Genomic DNA, 22594 nt, shown 5'->3' with positions numbered 1-22594 from the left:
AGTGTTATGTGTTCTGATAACACCAAAATAACTAAAATGATGTAGTGCCTTGTGCAAAAAAATAAACAAATTATTAGTAAAACACACCCCTCTGCTTGATGCAGTTATTTTGGTTATTCTAAATATATACTTGAAACTAGTAGCATAGAAAATGTTTTCAAAACATGCACATTGTGGGATGGTTTCCTTTACTGCTCTATAAACCTAGTGAATACTAAGGAGACCATGGTTTCTGTGTGAACTGATTATTTTGAAAACATCTTTTGAAAATTAGAGTTTGAGGAAGATAAAATTAATTAACTTTTTAAAAAAAAAAATTTTTTTAAAAGGAAGTCAGTGTTGCGTTAATATATATACTTTTTTGTTTTTAAAAAATAAAAGAAATATGTAATTATGAGAAGTGCCCTTTATTTTACTTGAGCCCCTGCCCCTCAAAATGTCTGTGCACGTCCCTGTTACTGACCATGGTATTACCGTGCTCAATTGGCCTGCCAACTCTCCTGACCTGAACCCCATAGAGAATCTGTGGGATATTGTGAAGAGAAAGTTGAGAGACGCAAGACCCAACACTCTGGATGAGCTTAAGGCCGCTACCGAAGCATCCTGGGCCTCCATAACACCTCAGCAGTGCCACAGGCTGATTGCCTCCATGCCACGCCGCATTGAAGCAGTCATTTCTGCAAAAGGATTCCCGACCAAGTATTGAGTGCATAACTGAACATAATTATTTGAAGGTTGACTTTTTTTTTGTAATAAAAACACTTTTCTTTTATTGGTCAGATGAAATATGCTAATTTTTTTAGATAGGAATTTTGGGTTTTCATGAGCTGTATGCCAAAATCATCAGTATTAAAACAATAAAAGACCTGAAATATTTCAGTTGGTGTGCAATGAATCTAAAATATATGAAAGTTAAATTTGTATCATTACATTATGGAAAATAATGAACTGTTATCACAATATGCTAATCTTTTGAGAAGGACCTGTATATACTGTACACACACACACAGAGAGAGAGAGAGAGAGAGAAAGAGAGACAGGGTGTGGCTCCTTATTGAGGGATTGCATCGCCCTCTCCAGGAGGACACATGATTCACTCAGAGGAAATGAGGAAATGAGTCACGGCTTGGATCATCCTTTAACTTTCGGTTTGTTTTGCTGAAGTGACACCGATACACGTCTAAAACTGAAGCTCAAATGGTAAGTTCATGAAAATCTTATAATGTTTTTGGAGTTTTTACAGGTTACCATTTCATTCTTAATATTTGCTCCAAAACAAAGTGAATGCAAAATATTAGTGAGGACACAAAGAGAGCTGCTGCAGGGAAAGTGCAAGATCCATGATCCATGTCCTAAACATGAGACTTGCTGTTTATTCTGTGCTTCAAACAAACATGTAAGCATATAGTTTAACTCTCTTCAGGGACTTTATGATTCTTGGAGGGGCCCTGTCCTGTTATTTCCTGTATTTGAGCCCGTGTGCTCCAGTGAGCGTGAAAACCGGTAATGTGCATAGCACTTTTCATTACCTGATAGGACACACTTATATGTTGTAAAAATGCAAGTGTTTACAGAGCTGTATTTACTTTGTGTTCTAAAATACATTTCTAAAACCTTGTTCAGACTGTCAGTCCAAATATGATTTTTGTGCACATCCCATAAGAATCCGATAATATTGAGAAAGTGTGAACTGCAAAAAATCACTTGAAATTAGATTTCATTGACATTGGTTTGCGAGCTAAATATGTGTTTCATATATGGTTTGAAATCCAATTCACGTCTCTTTTCTGGACATCTGTTTCAGTCTGACCGCTCAGATTTCTTTCTCATGTCATGTAAGACTTAAAACATGTTTAGACATGCTCACAGGAAACATGCTGAATGTCTTGTAGAAACAAGGTTGTTTTGAGACCAGCAGGGACGGAATAAAGCCACACACTATAGCTTCCTCTGTTTCTGCCACTGCCTCATAAGAAAAGTGAAAGTGAAAGTGATTTACAGCAGGGCTTGAAAAACGGGAAAAAAATCAGTCGGGTTCACTCTGAGCAGAATCAATATTTTAACGTTTCTGTTCTGCATTCCTCTGATATTATATCGTTCAGAAACCGGTTTAACTGGGTTAACCGAAATACTGGTTAATAACGTTTTTTTTCATAATATTCTTTGCCTATAATTTGCCTAATAATAGAATAATAATACTAAAGTACAGTGTATTCTTTACTGAAAAAGAAAAGGAAAAATAGAGATCTAACATTAGCCAATAACCCACTGTGCTTAGTCACAGCCAATACAGCATCATCTTTTCTAGATTCTGCCAAATGTAGGCTACTCAAAAAATAAATAAATAAACACATGAAAGACATCAAAGTATTTTTAAGATATTTAAAAATGTCTGCTGCACTGTAAAAAAAAAAACACTCATGGCTCAAGTCGCATTTTATTAGCCCTATTAATATCTGAAATAATGAAGGCTACAATGCCTGTAGTCTAAAGCAAAATGTTTACAAACATTATATTAAAACAGTTATTAGTTTGATCATGATGAGTTCACAGCAGAGCAGACATTTCACTCGTGAACTGATGAGGGGGCGTCTGAAGCGATGAAAGGGGCGATGAAATAACACAAAATAAAATAAATAAATAAATAAAATAAAATAATGAACCTTTTGTGGTATTTATTGGACTGATATTAGGCTACTACAGCTATAAGAATACATGGTTCACACAGATAAGAGATTTGGTCGCGAGGCAGGTCAGTGGAAGTGTTTTTTTTAAGTTTAAGGTCTAGAGACGTGTTTTAGAAGCTGAATTTCTTCTGAACTTTCGCTAGAGCCCTGCACAGGCCTCATATTTAGGCCCGAGCCCGGCCCTGGCCCAAGTCGCTTTTTAAAGTAACGACCAAGGGCCAGTGGGAGACAGCTGATCATATATGTTTCATAAATTTATCCTTCTCAAATCATCATGACTTGACTAAATAAAATGTATAGATTTACTATAACAGTTTAAGCATTTAACAACGTTTAAACATTAAATCTAGATAAATGTGCGCTATATCCAATAGTTTGTGCGGAGACGCTTCAGTACATGGAGATGCCAGCGTGGTCACTTGCATGTTTTCCAAGGATTATTTTTGTTCACTCACAATATCAACAAAACATTTTGCTTTTATAAAATAAATATAACAAACATGATGCGCTTTTTGCCGTCCTGTCTTGACACAATACATGGATAGCAGACATGCTAAATATATCTATAGTAAATTTTAAATTAGTACTTAACTAAATAAAATATATCAAAAACAAAAACTAATTTATTATAATCATAATCATAATTCATAAATATCAGTTTCTTAAAGGCGTGTCTAATGAGGAGATGGTGAGCATTGCACATGACCAATTATTGTTTGTCGTAGTAATCGAATCAAAACTTTCAAAATGCAGCTTTTCCCAAAGCACTGGGAAAGTTTTACTAACTCCAAATTCTCCCTGATGCTCTGCAGGCTCAACTGTCACCTGGCAATGCGTGTGCCGTGTATGCGTTTCGTATTGCATGGGCGATGTTTAATATTTATAATAGACTATAATCCATTATAATAGTATTTTATACAGTATCCTATGTGTGCTCTGCGTGCATATGGGCACAATGCAAGGAGATAAAATGAGCCCGAGCCTGACCGAGCTGGATCTGTAAAAAATGGCCCAAGCCCGGCCCGAATTGACTTGGGACCCGACGGCTTGCAGACCTCTAACTTGAGCACAGTGTTTTAGAATGATGTAGACTATTATACACGATAATTATGCACGAGAAGCTGCTAAAGACCTGAGATGAGAGCGCAGCAGTCAAGACGTCGAGTAGCACATTTACATTGAAATACAATGGAGAAGTACAGCAGGGAATTAAAAATGTGTTCTGAATAAATTAACCTACTTTGTAAATACAGATGGCAAATCGCATAGCCACCAAATAAAAAAATCTGACATCCAGGAAATAAAAATGTGAGCAGTTTTAGGCAGCAGTTTAACCACGAATATAAATACCACCACAATCACCAGAAATACTCAATTATATCTGTGACGATTCCCTGACATAATACATACATTTTAAGTTAGAACAACTTGAACAGCATAAAAAAATATTTAATCATAGCTTACTAGTCTTGCTTTCTTAGTTGCAACGCTTGTGCAGGAATTTGTGTCAGAGTAACAATTAAAATGTGACTTTGTGAAACGGATTGTCCTAAATTGATGCTATAGTAGCATCATAATGCTAGAAAGCCTATGCATTTGGCAAGTATATTTTTTAAATAAACCATTATATTTCATTAATTTACTCATCTTGGGTGAGGGGGCGGGATAGTTAAAAAAAGCAAGTGACTCACGACCCCTGTGGCTTTGCATTTGCTGTAGGCTACACTTGGAATTCAAGATTGGTTGACAGCAAATTTCTAATATTAAATGGAAAGATAAAATAACATTATTAACTGGTTAATGGCCAATCTCATTATCAATTCTGTTCGGAACTATACATTTTGATTTCGTTTCTGTTTCTGTTCCGGTCAACATTTCGTTCGTTTCCGGTTTTCGTTCCTTGAACTGGTTCTGAGCCCAGATTTACAGCCAAGTATGGTGACCCATACTCAGAATTTGTGCTCTGCATTTAACCCATCTAAAGTGCACACACACACACACACACACACTGTGAACAGACACACAGCAGGTAACACACACAAACCATGATCACACACATGGAGCAGTGGGCAGCCATTTAGAGCATTTAGAGCCATTTGAGCGCTGTATATTCACTCCCCCGACCTACAATTCCTGCCGATCCGAGACTTGAACCCACAACCTTTGGATTACGAGTTGAATCTCTAAGCATTAGGCCATGACTTCCCCCTTAAGGACCAATATAATCCAGTGTGACGGCAACATGTTGTAAGATAACATCTGGCCTTAATTTATTTCCAGGATCTGAGATAAAATATCTATTGTTGCCTTCAATGTGGCTATAAAGATAATGCAAAATAATATCTAAACACACATTAGACACTTTTAACATTGAATAAAGCACATAATCATTACCGGAGATGATCACTGTCATATTTTTTTGTATGTTGCTTCTACCGCGACATCACAGAAAATAAAACCATTCCTAAAATAGTATTCATCACGTGTCGCTACATGGAAAACATACAAACACAAAGTTTTATTCTAAAACAAAAATACTGTAAACACATCGTTATCTCAAGAAATATCTACGTACACACAAAACCACTGAAACCAACTCAAAACGATGTAGTATACAGGCCAGACCAGTATGTGGCGCTGTAATATACAGGTTTGGAACGGTGGGGGTAAGTAACTAATGAAAAACTTTCCATTTTTGAATGGAGAATCCCTTTAATAAACTACAGAACAGCGCAAGCCTAAAGCTTAAATGCTCCAAGAACAGACACTGCACTAGTGATACAAAACACACAGGTTTGCACAAACACAAGTTTGTTAAGAGCAATACTTTTAATACAGACAAATTATTTTAGCTGGGCTACTCTACGTTTTTTTATGATTGCCATATTCGCACGTATTTTCCAAGTAAATGGGCATATTTTGTGATTCATTTTAAGATTTTGTCTTCTCTACCAGTTGAACTGAATCATGACATTCAATCATAATCTAATATTCTGGTCCAGCCCTAATTATTTTACGTGATTCTTAGTTGAGACCCAATATTATGTTTATTTAAACATAATGAATAATACATCCATAGACAGGCATTTAATACGTCATAATATATTTTATAATTGTGTCTATAAATCATTTTACTCATTTACCAATAGTAAAAAAAAAATATTTTTGGAAAGTGTCTGGAGACATGGAGCTATTAAAACCCATTTTCTTCTTATCCAACAGCAGTGAGTCTGTGAAGGACAATGGCATCAGTTGAGCAGCATTGTGACAAACTAGTTGAGCAGGTAGAAGAAAAGGTGAAACATGAGCAAGGTAATGAAGAAAATAATATCAGTAATGTGAAATTTGTCATTTAGGGAAGGTAATTAATCTCTCTGTTTGTATTCCAGTCCAAATGAGCAGCAGTACTCACACTGGAGTCAGTGTTAATGTGAGTGCTCAGGCGCAATCAACTGTAAATGCTACTGTACTCAGTGGAAACACCATCTCAGGCCCAGTGACTATCAACTACAACACTGCAGGAAATGGTACTATCACAGTAGATATGCTTTCTGAGAAACACTGCTTATTAGCAGTCAGTTAATAACTTGATAAGTGAAAATGCTTAGTGATTCAATTCCTACAAAAATGTATGTAATAATTAGATTTCTCTTACTCTTAAATAACGATTGCTTCTCAGTCCATCTCTGTCATTAGTGGCCGCGCAGATTTAAAGAATTGTCACATGAAGAAAGTCATATCTTTATTTATTTACTGAGCAATTTAAATAAATTATACTTTGCATAAAAAGATGTTGTCCCCCTCAGAGAGCACACCAAGAAAAAAGAAATGTTAAAGAAATAATAATTTCTTAATTGTTAACACAAATTACAAGTATGAAATATAACCTTGAACAAATACAAATTTAACATTGCAGTTAGGAATACAAGGACAAGAAACAAACATCACTTGAATAAAAAGTTTTGACTGTATATTTGTATATTCCTCTTCACAGAGACACAAAAAATCTCAGAGACCGAGATGGCAGAAAAACAAGGTGCAGTTTTATCAGGTGTATTCAAAACTATGTACACCCCCCCATCACAATTTTAAATTTAAAAATCACAGCCAGTGTAAGATTATTCATGACCTTTTAAGTGTCATCTATTATAACTCTTTAAATGTCTTCTATTATAACAGATATGATTCTCAAAAATTTTTTGGAAACTCACAAATGCACCATAAAGAGTAAAGCAGAATGTATTTTTGAGGGCAAAGAAGAAAATGAAGTAAATCTCAAGGCTGTTTACACAGAAATCTTCATCACAGAGGGAGATATGCAAGATGTCAATCAGGAACATGAGATTTTGAATATTGATTACGCTTTCAACAACAAAGTACCACAGGACAAACCAATCAAATGCAATGATATATTTACTAAACTGAGAAAAAAAAATCTGAACAAGATTGTGCTGACCAAGGGCATCGCTGGCATTGGAAAAACAATCTCTGTGCACAAGTTCATCCTGGACTGGGCTGAAGGAAAAGCCAATCAAGATGTAGACTGTGTGTTCCTGCTTTTATTCAGAGAGATTAACTTAATAATGGATAAAAATGTCAGTCTTCACAAGCTTCTGCTGGGATTTTATCCTGAACTGAAGGACATGGAGAAAACAAAGCTATATAAGGAATGCAGTCTAGCATTTATATTTGATGGACTTGAAGAGCGTCGGCTAGCTTTGGAGTTTAAAAGTATATCACCAACAAGAGACCCTGTTGAGAGTAAATCATCTGTAGATGTGCTGTTTATGAATCTGGTCAAAGGGAATCTGCTTCCATCGGCTCTTGTCTGGGTGACCTCACGACCAGCAGCAGCCAATCAAATCCCTCGTCAATATGTAGGTTTGTTCACAGAGGTGCGTGGATTCACTGACCAGCATAAGGAGGAGTACTTCAGGAAGAGAATCACAGATGAGACCGTGGCCTCCAGAATCATCTCGCACATAAAGACGTCTCGTAGTCTCTACATCATGTGCCACATTCCTGTGTTCTGCTGGATCACAGCCACAGTACTTCAGGATATTCTCATTAAGAACAGTGCAGAGAACATCAGCACAACACTCACTGAAATGTACATTCACTTCATGCAGATACAGATGAACATCAAGAATCAGAAATATGAAGAACAAGGAGAAATAGAATATGTGAAGCATTTACAATCAAACAGAGAGATGATTTTGAAGTTAGCCAAGCTAGCGTTTGAACAGCTGAAGGATAATAAAATTGTGTTCAGTGAGAAAGATTTGAAAGCATGTGGTATTGATGTAAGTAAAGACACTGAGTTCACAGGAATGATCGCTGAGATCCTTCAGAAGAAAAATGTTATTCACTACAAGAAGGTTTTCAGCTTTGTTCATCTGAGTGTTCAAGAGTTCCTCGCTGCAGTGCATGTGTTCATCTGTTACCTGAACAAGAACATGCAGGAGCTTCAGTTTTTCTTTGATGAGCCAGAAGAAAGTATTACTTTGCAGGAGCTACTGCAGAAGGCTATTGCTGAAGCCATACTGAGTAAAAGAGGACACCTGGACCTGTTTCTGCGGTTTCTGATGGGCATTACACTGGAATCCAGTCAAGACATGCTCGAAGGTCTAATCGAACACACTGAAGACACGACAGAGAGCATTAAAAAAACAACTAAATACATCAAACAAGTACAAGATGGCTACACTATCTCAGATGAAGCTTCAGTCAACCTATTTTACTGCTTACTTGAGCTCAAGGATCATTCGTTATATGAGGAAATTCAGAGATACATCAGTTCAAACGAACATCAAGAAAGAAAACTCTCATCTTCAAAGTGCACTGTGCTAACCTACATACTGCTGATGTCAGAGAAGGTGCTGGATGAGTTCAACCCAAGGAAGTTCACGTCATCACAAGAAAATTACCAGAGATTCGTTCCAGCTGTGAGATGCTGCAAGAAGGCCCTGTGAGTAAATTCACTGACTGCTGTTTAAACAAATATTTTCATTAAACAGTAAAATGTCAACATTCTAAGTGAAATATCTTGCTGTCCTGATAATGATGGGTATAACAAGTTTTGCAGAAAATAATCAGCATAAACCTTCTGTTTTGGCAGATTTGACAGTTGTGGTCTTGATAAAACATGCTGGGAAACTGTATCTTCAGCTCTTCAATCATCAGACTCCCATCTGACAGAACTGGACCTGAGTAGCAATGACCTGCAGGATTCAGGAGTGAAGCTGCTTTATGATGGACTGAAGAGCTCACACTGTCGACTGAACATACTGAGGTTTGACCTTCTCTGAATCACTGTTAGAATATATGGATGAATTGCTATTCCATAACTATAGCTAGCAGATTTTTTAAATATTATATTGTAGAATGAATGAAATTTCTCCTAGTTCACAAACCAGGCAATATCTACTGAAAAAACCTGATGAGAAAACAATTAGGGTTTCCAAGAATGAAATTTAAAGTGACTATTTTGAACAGTTTGGTTCATTAAACCATTTAAAGGGGTGGTGAAATGCTATTTCCTGCATACTGAGTTTTTTACACTGTTAAAGAGTTGGATTTCCATGTTAAACATGGACAAAGTTTCAAAAATTAAGTTGTACGTTTGTACGGTTTGTCACAAGTTTCGGAAAGTTTTTTTCGAGTATGGCTCTGTGTGACGTTAGATGGAGCGGAATTTCCTTATATGGGTCCTGAGGCACTTCTGCCGGAAGAGCGCGCTCTCCCGTATAGCAGAGACGAGACATTCACTGATCAGAGCGAGAGACCGAATTGTCACAAAAGAAGTGTTTTTGGTTGCCAGGGCAAGACAACCCTGCACAGATTACCAAAAGAGAAACAGCATTAAGGGACCAGTGGATGGAGTTTATTTTTACAGAGCATCAACGGAGTTGTGCAAGTGTTTTTGTTTGTTCCCTGCATTTCGAAGATGCTTGTTTTACAAACAAGGCCCAGTTTGACGCCGGATTTGCACATCGTTTATTTCTTAAGGATAGTGCAGTCCCAACGAAAAAGGGTCACGATCGTGTGTTGGAACCGCAGGCGATGAGTAAAACTGCTTCAAATATCTCTGTGTTGTTAACTTAGCTATCGGCGCGTAAGCACATCAAGTAAACAACATGCGATGTTGTCATCAAACTGCACTTTCCACATGTGCACCTTAAAATAAAATAGAATAAAATAAAAAAAAGACGACATGAAGTGGAACTTAGTCATTTTCCAAAACCGCTAAGCAAATATATACAGTTTCAGTACATACCACATAGAGACGTCGTTGCTGATGCTGCTCTCGTTCAGTTTCAGCCTATGGATCTGATTCTGGATCATAAATATACGCTGAATCTGACTGTTAGCCATGGTTTGTTTTGGATGATGTTTTTTTCCTCATGGTATCACAGCTACCAAACGCTCTCAACGCAAAAGCCTACTGGCGCTCCTGATTCTTTAGCTCCGCCCACACGTCACGCCTCCAGCCGGTCGTGTTTTTCCGGGAAAAATCGGTACAGACTATCTTTCTCTTATGAATATAATAGAACTAAAGACTTTTTGGAGTTATGAAGGATGTAGTACTACTCTATAGGTTCTCAAGATTAACAGGAGATTGAGTGAAAACGAGCATTTCACCTCCCCTTTAATGTTAATTTAAAACCATGTTCCCTTTCTATGTGCATAAATTACAGTTTCTTTATTTTGCATGCTGTGCTCTGAGGATTATATTACTCACGGTTCTTGCCTCATTTCAGTAGAACAGACTCAGTGTGTTGATAACGAGAATCTCTGTGACCAGAGTCAATGACTGGATCAAATTTTTCATGAATAAGTTTGATTTGCTGCAGTCTTGGGCACAAATGCGCAGATAAGTTATGAACTTGAGTTTTTTTTTATACCTTTCAATGTTTAAGGGGGAAAAAAGAAAGAAAATAAACCTATACTCAAGTACTACATTGACTCAATGACCATACTCTTCATCATACTCTCTGATAACTTATATTTTTCTCTCCATTTTGGCCTTGCATCCATTCTGAGATGGTATTTTTGTCTAGGAAAACTACGCTTTTTGAAAACGCTCTCCAAAGCAGATACATTAGTTTTCGCTTTAAAGTGTGGACTGTGAAAACAGAGGCTTTTGAAAACAATGTTGTATGTTCAGACATGATGCATATTGTACCAATAGGCATCTATGTTTATGCCTGTAATTTAACCTGTAATATGCGATTTACTTTCACACAGGTGCTAAAGATATTTACTTTGTACACTCTTCCTATTACAGTTCTGAAAAGATGACAGAAAATTAACTCACTTAAAAAAATATAAAACAATTTACTCCTGCCAGAAGAATTGCATGAAAACGTATTATGTCTGTTACGTCTGTATAAATTCAGTGAGCTTTTATGACATTTTACACATGCGCAGCAAGAAAAATTGAATGTTTTATAAATATTTCAGTGTGAATGAGAAACTTCTGGAAAATGTGAATGTTGACAGAGAGGGTTTTAAAACAAAATCTCCTTTTCAAATGTATCCAGATTAATGTAGACATAGCCAAAGACACATTGCCACACTAGTGGATAAGAATTTATACAGTCTCAATAATCATAAAACAAAAAAAGAACAAAATAAGAAAAAGTTACCAGCACTGTCTAAAATACACTAAGACAAGTAAAACAACAATTTCAGCTATAATTATTTAAATTTACAAGCATAAACATCATACAATATCAACTTTAAACCCATTCCCACCATATTTTTTTATTTTCCACTTCCATCATGCATTACACCAACGGTATAAAAATACTAAGCAAACCCTTTCAGGTCCTTTAACAGAGATTGCTGCCACCATATGTGTTGATCCAAATAACAATTCCACAGTTTGTTAAAGAAATATAAATTAAATGAAATATTCATAGATTTTGTACTCAGGTGTCTGGTCTGAGACACCACAGTTTAATTGTGTATGCAGGGTTATGTATGTGTGCATCCAACAGCTCTCCAACTCACAGCCACATCAAGATAAATAAAGTGATTTTCTTTTAAACCAATTATGTGTCCATGTCTTTATCCAAAAGGGGGTTAAAGACAGGGTATCTGGGGGAACGGACAGCAGATCAGTGACACTGTTTGGTTCTCTTCACAGGCTATGTGGCTGTAATCTCACTGTTCAGTCCTGTGAAAGTTTGTCGTCAGCTCTACAATCCTCAAACACTGTCTTGAGAGAGCTGGACCTGAATAACAATGACCTGAAGGATTCTGGAGTGAAGTTTCTTTCTGATGGACTGAAGAGTCCAGTCTGTAAACTGGAGATACTGAGGTTTGATTCCAAACTTTATTTTATTTTTATTTATTTGCATCAATTTAATCATTAAAATCACTTTGCTTAGATTTATTCTGTATTTAGTTACTGTGTTTTTCTTGTTCAGAGTTTCCATATGTAATCTCACTGCTCAATCTTGTGAGAGTTTGTCATCAGTTTTACAATCCTCAACCTCCTGTCTGAGAGAACTGGACCTGAGTAACAATGACCTGACAGATTCAGGTGTGAAGCTCCTTTCTGATGGACTGAAGAAAAACTGTAATATGGAGATACTGAGGTAAATTGTAATATTTTATTAATTAAATAAAAAAATTAACAACATGCTACCACACTTTGTTTGAGAGTGAAGCATGACACTGAATTCATTTAAGGGTTAGTTCAGCCAAAATGAAAATTATGTCATTAATAACTTACCCTCATGTCGTTCCAAACCTGTAAGACCTCCGTTCATCTTCGGAACACAGTTTAAGATATTTTAGATTTAGTGCAAGAGCTCTCTGTTCCTACACTGAAAGTGTTATATACAGTGTTATATACAGCACGGTCTAATGTCCATGTCGAGAAAGGTAAGAAAAACATAATCAAAGTAGTCCATGTGACATCAGCGGGTCAGTTTGAATTTGTTGAAGCATCGAAAATACATTTTGGTCCAAAAATATAAAAAACTACATTTTTATTCAGCATTGTCTTCTCTTCCATGACTGTTGTGAGTGCGTTCAAAACACTGCAGTGAAGCTGCTGACGTGTTTTCTTTGTTATTGGGCGCACTAGAAAACATGTAAGCAGCGTTGTACATCAACTGTCACACCATTCGCACTCACAAGAGAAGACAATGCTGAATAAATTCGTAGTTTTTGCTATTTTTGGACCAAAATGTATTTTCGATGCTTCAACAAATTCTAACTGACCCTCTGATGTCACATGGACTACTTTGATGATGTTTTTCTTACCTTTCTGGACATGTACAGTAGACCGTACACACAGCTTCAATGGAGGGACTGAGAGCTCTCGGACTAAATCTAAAATATCTTAAACTGTGTTCTGAAGATAAACGGAGGTCTCACGGGTTTGGAACGACATGAGGGTGAGTTATTTATGACATAATTTTCATTTTTGGTTGAACTAACCTTTTAACACACAAGAAACTCATGTCTTAGAATTATTCAGTTTGCAGAAAACGCTACTTAAACCAAACTCCATTTCATGCAAGCACTGTGATTTTGCATTAATCAATAAATTTTAGTCTATCCTTAAAAACTGCCATTTTTGAAGAGTGTGCATTTGCATAAGGGGACCCTGAAATATGATGTAAGAGAAGCCTCATGATGAATCAACTATCAAATAAATCAAAATGACAGGGAACAAAAAATAGTAATTTAGTAATCAGGTGCCATGCTGAACAAGCTTCTCAGAGACCTCAAATCAATTAATTAGCAAAAATTATTACTTCACCACATTCCTTTGACGTCATTAAAAATGGCCCTAATTTGATTAACTAATTTGGTTTAAATGACAGAGATGTGACTGTCACAGTCGTGATTGATTAGTTTGTTTCCATGACAATGCATCGTACTATGATGGTTAATTAGAGAGTTATGTCGTTGTACGGGAAAAGCACCCCAGCATAGCTGTTTCCGTGAAAACTTGACATGCAGAATCAAGAGCAAATGGATCAACTAAGCAGTCAAATTTAATTCAACAGAAACACATGCCATTAAAAATAGCAATGTCTTAAAAGATTTAGTTTTTTAACAATGACATGATAAATCAAATTTGCCTTTATCTTTTCACATATAACAGGTCTCCGTACTATTAAAACATCCTGAAAGTTTCATAGTCCTCATTATAAACAAAGCATTGGGATTTTGGGAACTATGGGGTATTTGATGTCACAGAGGCAAATGCATTTGTATGTGACTGCCTCCACAGAAGGACATGCATCAATAGTTATACATCATCACACTATAGGCCCTGCTCACTGGTGTTCAGTCAATGGCTGATATTTCCCCTCACTGGATGTGAACACTGTGTCAAACACAAACAGGACCCATTACAGTGATGTTGTGTACACTGGATACTGTTTATATTGCATGTTTAGTTTCTGAAATTCAAAAAGATCCCAGTGTTAGTAAAAAGTACATTTGTACTTCACTGGAGTGTTAGTTATGTCTGATTGCTAAACTAATGTGATGTGGACTGTTGCTGTGTGATTGTAGGTTGTCTGGTTGTATGGTGACGAAGGAAGGCTGTGGATATTTGTCTTCAGCATTGAGTTCAAACCCCTCACATCTGAGAATGCTGGATCTGAGCTACAATCACCCAGGGGATTCAGGAGTCAAGCTGCTGAACCATCCAAACTGCACACTGGACAAAAAGTATGTTAAGCAGAAACAGTTTTTATTTTTATTAAATGTACACAAAGACACAACAATATAACAGATTTAAATAGCACTAGTTTGAGCCCTGCCTCCCCACCACAAACACCAAGATCTGTTTTAACTTGAGTAAAAGTAAGAAGCATTGGCTTCAGGAAGGGACCAGACCAAACCATCAAACATAGAGGTTCTACCTGGGAAGAAAAATAGCTAAACTGCTACAACAAAAACTAAATAAATAATTTGGGTGACAATACACAATGAACACACTACGCTCTACTAAATTTATTTTGTATCAGAATTGTATGAGTTTTATCTTCAGAGGGATACAAAAGGCAATTTACGGAAGAACATTAATGGGGTCATTGGATTCCCATTTTCCACACGTTGGTATAATTATTTTGGATTCTGCATGAAATGTCTGTAAAATACTTAGGTTAAAATTCATCAATGGTCATGTAAAACAAAACACTTTTTTACATGTAAATCAGCTGTGTTAACAGTTAGCTATTTCGGTGTGTTTTTCTTTAAATAAGTTTTTCTACTGCTCACCCCACCCCTCTCTTCTGTGGAGTGTTTTGACACAGACACATGAATTGGTGCCTTGGATTCCATAAATGGCTTGTGTTTAGTCTTATTCAAATAGCTAGGTATCTACAGAAGGTGGACAACGAGAATGGGTAATAATGGTGATGAAAGGATGAAGTAAAACAACAATAATTTATAATATAACATTGTAACATCCTTAAAAACCATCAAATTTTTTTTACAGTGAGTTCATTTCAAAACGTGGGATAGTCTTACGGTGCATTAACACCCCCAGCGTCGAGAGTGTCAAAAATCACTCTGGCCGCTCTGCTCAAGTATAGCTCTCTGCAGGAAAGTAATGGGAGTTACCAGATCAGGGTGTTTTTACAAAGGGTAAGGGGGATCATTTAGATTGCATGATTTAGAAACACCCAGCAGTTTGAAAACACCCACATGGTGATAAACGCCCACTCTTGCTCTGCAGAGACCTAAGTCTCTCTCTGCTTACAACGCTGCAGAAAGATTTGTGAGCGCTCTGACGTAGATCAAATGCTTATATTGTATTTAAAGCGGCCGCAAAGCAAACAAGCTTGTTGATCTCTTGCAGACTAACCACAATGAGGTTAATGTTATAAGTAAACCTCATTAAATATTGTTGTGGATGAAGTATTAAGAGCCTTTACCTAATAATGTATAAAGCTTAAAATAATGTTAAAATACTCTGATGCAAGTCCTGCATTGAAAATGTTACTTAAGTAATTATATTCAAGTATAAACATCATTTAATGTAAGTATAATTAAAGAGCCAGTAAGATGAAAATTCTAAGTTTCCTATCACTGTTTATAAGTTCTGTACAACAGGTTTAAATCCATCCAAGGTTAAAAAACATTGTAATTTTGTCAAAACATCATTTTAAAATTACCTCAATTCCCCAAACGGTTCACGCGAAGCTGTTCAAAAGATTCAGTTTCCTTAAACCCCACCTTTCGGTAGCATACTGTGTTCTGATTGGTCAACGACATAGTCAGTTTTGATTGGTTGTTCCGCACACAACTTCATGGTAAACAATGCGTTAGCATCTTTTGGGGGTGAATTATGTCTTATTCCTCTCATCGCAAAGCAAACAGTAAAATAAAAAACTTGAACAGTCTCGCTGCTTTTTCTTCTGTGTGTGCGTATTCAAGCCGTGCGCTTCAGTTTGAATCTGAATAGAGCGTTCGGCGCGGTCACATTATATATAATGAAGGGAGACGTGAAAAACGGACATCGCGTTGTTTTCATATGGATTACTTTATCACAGAATATTTTCTGCAGCACTTTAAGTTTTAAAGTAGACATGTCAAGCTTTCTATAGATATCTCTCTCATGTCTCTTCGTTGAGTATTCACGGAGTTACACTTCATTTTAATGACGTGTTTGTACATGAAGATCAGCGCAGACAAAGGCTGCAGACAGCACACATACTGATAAGACGCTCGGGAGAAAACAAACACATAACTATATAATCATACTTACAGGTTGTGATTCGGAGATGCTTGTTGGTCCAAATAAAGTTGGTAATGAACCCTCTTTTATGGCCAAACGCTTTGAAAATCCCGCCTTGTACTCACCGAGATTAGAAAAGCAGTCATCAGTGAAATGTTGTGAACACAACAAAAGGGATTTGTTGTACTGCTCTGGTATTGTGGTGAAAATGAATTTTAGCCATTGGTTCTTCTGATCTTCATTCTTTGGCAGTGAAAATAAAACAAACTTGCCTTTACAATTAAAAACACACTGTCTCCTCGACATGATGCTCTCACGCCAACCAGAGCGTCTGTGTGTGTGTGTGTGGGGGGGGGGGGGGGCAGGTCAGAGTTTTGTTTCTCTCAAGACGGTAGGCGGAGATTATTATGCAAAGTGCTCCTAGTGACGTACATAGAGATGGGCAAAAGATTTGACATCTATAACGACTCGTTTCAGCGATTCAGAGTCGACTCCTTACTTTAGAAGCCAATAACTTTATAAATCATGTATTTTTTGGTTTAATTACTTTGCACATTGTTTACACTGATGGACAGCTACATCATACACTGTAATACAGGTAATTTTTTATTTCCCATCTGTGTGGCTCTTTAAGGAAATTTGTTTAAAAGTAAACTGGGACTACTGTACTATTTATTATATCATTAGATATCAGCAACTCACCAGGAACATGAACACTCTCAGACGCCTTTCTCCATGTATCACTTTTAATTTATTATTTTAAGTCCCTGTACGCAAACACATCATAGATTATTGCAAACCCGCCACAGCAATAATCAACCTGTCCTTTGTTGTGCTTCGGAACTAATGTGGTCGGAGCTACGATTGAGATTTTATGAGATTTCCGACATAGAGCAGAGCATAACGGATCCTAAAAAAAGTTAAGGTGGAGGATCTATTCAGCATCAACGAGTGAGAGTAGTGACCACGAGTCAGTCGATCTGCATGAATTTGGCTTTGATTTAATGTCCTTTAGGGTTGCAATGATGGATGGCAGAGTTTTTCACAGTGTCCACAGAGAGTATTGGCAGGACCATCTCGTATCACACAGTTTCTTAAGTTTAATGGGCTGCTGTGAATGGTCAAATTCCCTTTGCTTCTTAGTGAAATGAGCAAGGACAAATGAGCCTGAGAAAACTTGTAAATGTATTGAACAATAACAAATAAATTGCCCTCTACCTTTCTGACACAGTCCACTAGAACAAGATTGAGGCAGTGTGCATGGTAATGAATGTAGATTGCCTGAGGGACCTCTTCTCTGAATTTCTCCTGGTCCCTATTGTGAACACCAGATATCACGGCAGCGCCGTCATAACACTGAACAAAACAGTCTCTTTGACAGTAGTGAAAAGTGACTCAGCATCTAACCCGTCAGCTGGAGTATAATGAAGAAATTCTTCCACGTGGCACACAACTACAGACAATTGTTCAGTTTCGCTGAGGTCCTTACTCTAATCTACAATCAATGCAAATAGTCCAGCATCTTCAGCACTTATTTGTTCCCGAATCATGTTTGCCATAATGGCCAGTGTTTCGTTCTGTATGTCATGATGCGTTTATTTAGCATTTCTAGGATTATCTGATATTTTCTGTACAAGTGTTTTGTTGAATTTGGCTACAACTGTAAAAGGTCAAGAAAATGTCTCTGGTTGACAGCCATATTGTTTTCTGTGACTCCTCTCTGTGAAAGTCAGTGGTATGCTGTATAACATAATGACTCTACAACTGCTGTCATATACAGTACTCTCATGCCCATCACTCAGAGGATTGACTATTGTTTAGCCAGACTTTCTTTGAGCAGTCCACTCATTCCACGCTGCCCTTGCATATTTATGCTCCACAATAGCATTGTGTGTCTTGAACGAACCTGTCACCCTTTTCCAGTTCTGGTAGCTGTCCTGGGTAAATGCTGCCTTCTCTTCATGGTTTCCTGGATGTTGAAAGTGGTAACATATGAATTAGATAGCACAGTCTTTAAAATAGAATATTCTAGCCAGTTGTAATCCTCATACCATCTACGATTAAAGTAGCGATCCTGCTCTCCAAAGTTTGTGGCTGGATAATGTCGAAGAAGAGGGCATCTCGGTTCTTCCACTGGTGACTGGCTCAAATCAGTCGGCATGATAACTACTATGCTAGTGCTAGTTGTGGAGCACCTGTGGAGCAGCTAGCAGCAGCAACAAACTGCTCATTTCCCTCAAGTCTCGGGAATTTCTCTCGCAAAATTTTATCTCTCTGATTACTCTTTATTTTTTCTTTCTTTGGCCTGTCAGAGACATGCAAGAGACTGCACTCTTGTTTTCTTAATTAAGAAATATTGCCAAAAAATTATTTCACCAAAACTTGTAGTGGTCATTTTCATACTCTGCCTTTCAAAAGATTTTTAATACTTAAAAAAAAGACTCTTCTGCTCATCAAGTTTTAATTTATTTGATCAAAAATACAGGAGAAAAAGTTTATATTGTTATTTAAAGTATATATATATATATATTGTTTTAAATGGAAATAAAAAAAAAATAGCAAAATAATTTTGCTTAGTGCCATAAAATCTCTTCTAAGTAAAAATAAAAAAAATAATTTTTAAATATTACGCAAAATATAATAAAAATTGTAGGGTTATTCTACAGAAATGTACACTTTTGGTATGGTAATTAGTTTTTTTACTTTAAAATTTAGACCACAATATATTATATTACACATAAATGACAGCTTAATGATTTTTTTTTCTTTTTTGTGCATTTTTCTTAAAGATCACATGTACCATTTTTTGTCACTAGTGTTACTTTACTTCTTTGGCAATTTTAAAGATTTTTTTAATTTGTTAAGTGCATGTAGTCAGAGTTACAGAAAAGAATGATAATGCAACAAATGAGATTGATCTATCTTCAGGAGATGAGAGCAAGGAAGTCAAGTGATGTCATCAGTTTGATTTTTACTTCAAAATGACAGATTTTTGTTAAACGGTAACACCAGTGACACAATTCCAGGGGACCACTACTTTCATTATATATTTTATAATATTTATTTGCCTTTTTTTTGTCATTTGCATCATATATTTGATAGTTATGAATACATAATTGAATTTGCACTCTCAAAGCACTTTCCCTGTGTACATGGCTGTGGGGACGAGCAGTTTTGTGGTGATTGGAATTCTTTATAATTAATTAAAAACAAATATTGCCACATTGATGTCTCAAGAAGGTGTAATTGTTCAAATAACACATTGTTTTATTTTAAAATATGAAGAAATTGTAATCCTTAATTGTTTTTCAAGTGTAGTATTTCTGTAAAAGCTAGGGACAGAAAAATGGACGTTTCCATAGAATTACCCTTTATAGAAAAGTTGTACTTTTGTTAATAAATTTATAAACCAAAGAAAATGAAAAGCTCAGTCCATCTTCTGCAGAAACATGTTCAGTCTGAACAGAATAACATCTTGCTCTCATTATTTTCTCCTGCAAACTCTTTATCATGGTACAGTTATTATATCTGAGACTCAAACACGTCTCATTGCTGGAGTTCATTCATGCTCTATTGTTAATGCAAATCTCTCCACTTTAGACAAGTTCAGTCTCTGAATTAAATATTGCAAGTATCTTAAAAGAATGCTTGAACACGCCATTTCATATTGAATTTTCATTATAATTGAAAGTCAAAATCATAATTAAAAATATGATCATATGATTCTGTTTTTTTTTCACTTATTGAATGTGATTTTGTGTGTGTTTTTTTAGCATGGATAATGGAGGAGAATCCAGGATTACAGCAGGACTAAAAAAATGTATGTCTAACACACACACACACACACACACACACACACACACACACACAACCCTTGACTGTTGTGTTAAAATGTCTCTGTTTTTGTGTTCAGATGCCTGTTTTCTCACACTGGATCCAAACACCGCAAACAATAATTTAAGTATGTCCGAGGAGAACAGGAAGGTGAAACACGTGGAAGAAGACCAGTCATATCCTGATCATCCAGAGAGATTTGATGTGTACCAGATTCTGTGTAGAGAGAGTCTGACTGGACGCTGTTACTGGGAGGCTGAATGGAGTGGAGCTGAGGCTGTTATATCAGTGACATACAAAGGAATCGGCAGGAAAGGACGTAGACGTGACTGTATGCTTGGACGCAATCAAATCTCCTGGAGCCTGTTGTGCACTGAAGCCAAGTTCACTATGCGTCATAATTATAGTTCAGTTGATATATCTGTTCCTTCACTTTCTTCTAATAGAGTAGGAGTGTATGTGGATGTGTCAGCCGGCATTTTGTCCTTCTACAGTGTCTCTGACACACACACGCTCACACACTTACACACACTCAACACCACATTCACTGAGCCTCTCTATGCTGGGTTTGGAGTTTATGATTTTAACTCAGTGTCTCTGTGTGAAGTTAGCAGTCTCTGCAAAGAGCCTCCTGTTAGAAATTAGAGAGACGCATAACCGGCTGAGTTATAAGAGATGAAGATAACTTTAAAAACTTTTCTTTGGTTTCATGTGTACATAAACCTCTTCTCGTCTCTGTCCAAGAATGAACAAATGAAAACATTTAGCTTTTAATCAGTATGTGTGTTTAATAACAATAGCATTCAGTAAGAGCCTTTGTGTAAAAGTCTTTCTTGTAATTTTGAATGCGTAGACTGTAGCCTAAGAATATCCCATTGTTTTGAAATGAACTCACTGTAATTTCTCTAATGGTCTTTAAGTACAGTAGGGGGCCATCCAAAATGCCCTTTCTACCGCAGCATGTACTGCCGCCTTGGAGTCTGTTAAGTGCATTTTCAGCTTTTGACCACTGAGTGGCGCTTTAACCACAAGTTATCAAACAAGTGCATCAAAGCACATTTTCGCTAATAGACGTCGATTTTGCCTCGCTGATGTGTTACATTTGACGGCTTAATATTCACAGATTAAAGTTTAGCAGCCTACTTATGAATTTTCATGTGTTTCTTGGAACAAATTCAAGAAGGATAAATGTCAAGCCTATGAGCCTGTGCTTATCTTTTATATTACACCATATTTTAGATTTGACTTTAGATGTAATAGGTGTGCAGTATTATTTATATAAAATTAACTATGTGTTATATCATCCTAAAGAAATTTTGGTTTACTTTGCATCAGAGCATTAAAGTAGAATTAAAGTAGTAGACCTATTTTAGTGAGCTAAGCTACATCGATTTACAGTATATGCAAATATAAATTTATATGCATCTTTATTATTTAATACAAAAGAGAATTATTAAAACAAGTTCATAAAAGTCATGCATCCATTTAATCTTGTTTAAGAACTAATGATCAACGAATTGGAATGGCATCGGTTAAAGATCATTTTAAAACATCAAATAGCCTAAAATTTACAGGTTATAACTGCATCTGTAATGTGCTCTACTATTATTTATATTCAAGTATTTGTGTGAAAATTATTAATGCGTGTGCATGACAGGGAGGCGCCCTTAAGATCACTTTAATTTCTTCCTGATAATGAAATAACTTAAAATTGGGGCATCTCACATACATGAGTAATATATCTACAGAAAGCTTGAAATTTCGACTTTTGAACAGACCAATTCAGAATGAAAGCATTATGTAATCTGTGAAGGTTGCATTTCTTTCTAAAGGCTCATCCATGTGGAGAGAGTCAGCACTGAGAATTTCATCTTGCATTTGTTTATTAATAAATAATTAAAATGTCCTTTTTTACAATTATAAGGCTACAGAAGCCTGTGCTTTGTGGCAAACTTAATGCATTTGCTTGAGCATATTTCAACCCCCACAAGCTATACAGAACAAACCCCAACCCCCTGCAGTTGGTCTGTTTTTTTGGTTGGTTGAAATATCCTGCCTGCACTCACAGCAGCCCTACTCGATTCAGGTTTAAAATGGGACAGGAACCTTTATATCAAACATTTTTCAATTGTCCACAGAAGAGCAAAGCGGGAGGCATGTTCTGCCCCAGAGCACACAAAGTGAATGTGGATGCAAAATGTTTAGAAGGGAGGAGGCTTTTTTTGATTCTTAAAGTAATTTTCAGATGCAATGGGATAAAAAGGGATAAACAAACACGAAATTTGTAAATAGTTAACATAACCTAGGATAACCCACAGTAACAAATTTTAACCAATTAAAACTGCCTATTTTAGTT

The 22594-nt window shown here is 36.4% G+C and overlaps 2 protein-coding genes across 6 annotated transcripts in view; both read left to right on the top strand.

Annotated features, from left to right (window-relative positions):
- Positions 1-22594, top strand: part of LOC127943737 (gastrula zinc finger protein XlCGF8.2DB-like) — a 313695-nt gene that overhangs the window by 206321 nt on the left and 84780 nt on the right. The window lies entirely within an intron of this gene.
- LOC127943558 (NACHT, LRR and PYD domains-containing protein 12) lies at positions 1063-21380 on the top strand. The gene is made up of 11 exons (XM_052539928.1): positions 1063-1200; positions 5910-5999; positions 6077-6214; positions 6682-6723; positions 6867-8655; positions 8806-8979; positions 11839-12012; positions 12122-12292; positions 14232-14390; positions 20178-20224; positions 20318-21380. The coding sequence occupies exons 2-11, from the start codon at positions 5930-5932 to the stop codon at positions 20881-20883; spliced, it is 3330 nt and encodes a 1109-aa protein (XP_052395888.1). The 5' UTR covers positions 1063-1200; positions 5910-5929; the 3' UTR covers positions 20884-21380.

Source organism: Carassius gibelio, chromosome A3 (assembly GCF_023724105.1).
Source record: "Carassius gibelio isolate Cgi1373 ecotype wild population from Czech Republic chromosome A3, carGib1.2-hapl.c, whole genome shotgun sequence".
Lineage (NCBI taxonomy): Eukaryota > Metazoa > Chordata > Actinopteri > Cypriniformes > Cyprinidae > Carassius > Carassius gibelio.
The sequence above is the reverse complement of the archived record's forward strand: the minus strand, read 5'-3'. Positions and strand labels throughout refer to the sequence as shown.

Coding starts and splice junctions, on each gene's coding strand:
- LOC127943558 (XM_052539928.1), top strand. CDS start 5,930: ATGGCATCAGTTGAGCAGCATTGTGACAAACTAGTTGAGCAGGTAGAA. Junction 6,000..6,076: donor AAAGGTGAAACATGAGCAAG/GTAATGAAGAAA, acceptor TTTGTATTCCAG/TCCAAATGAGCAGCAGTACT. Junction 12,293..14,231: donor TGTAATATGGAGATACTGAG/GTAAATTGTAAT, acceptor GTGTGATTGTAG/GTTGTCTGGTTGTATGGTGA.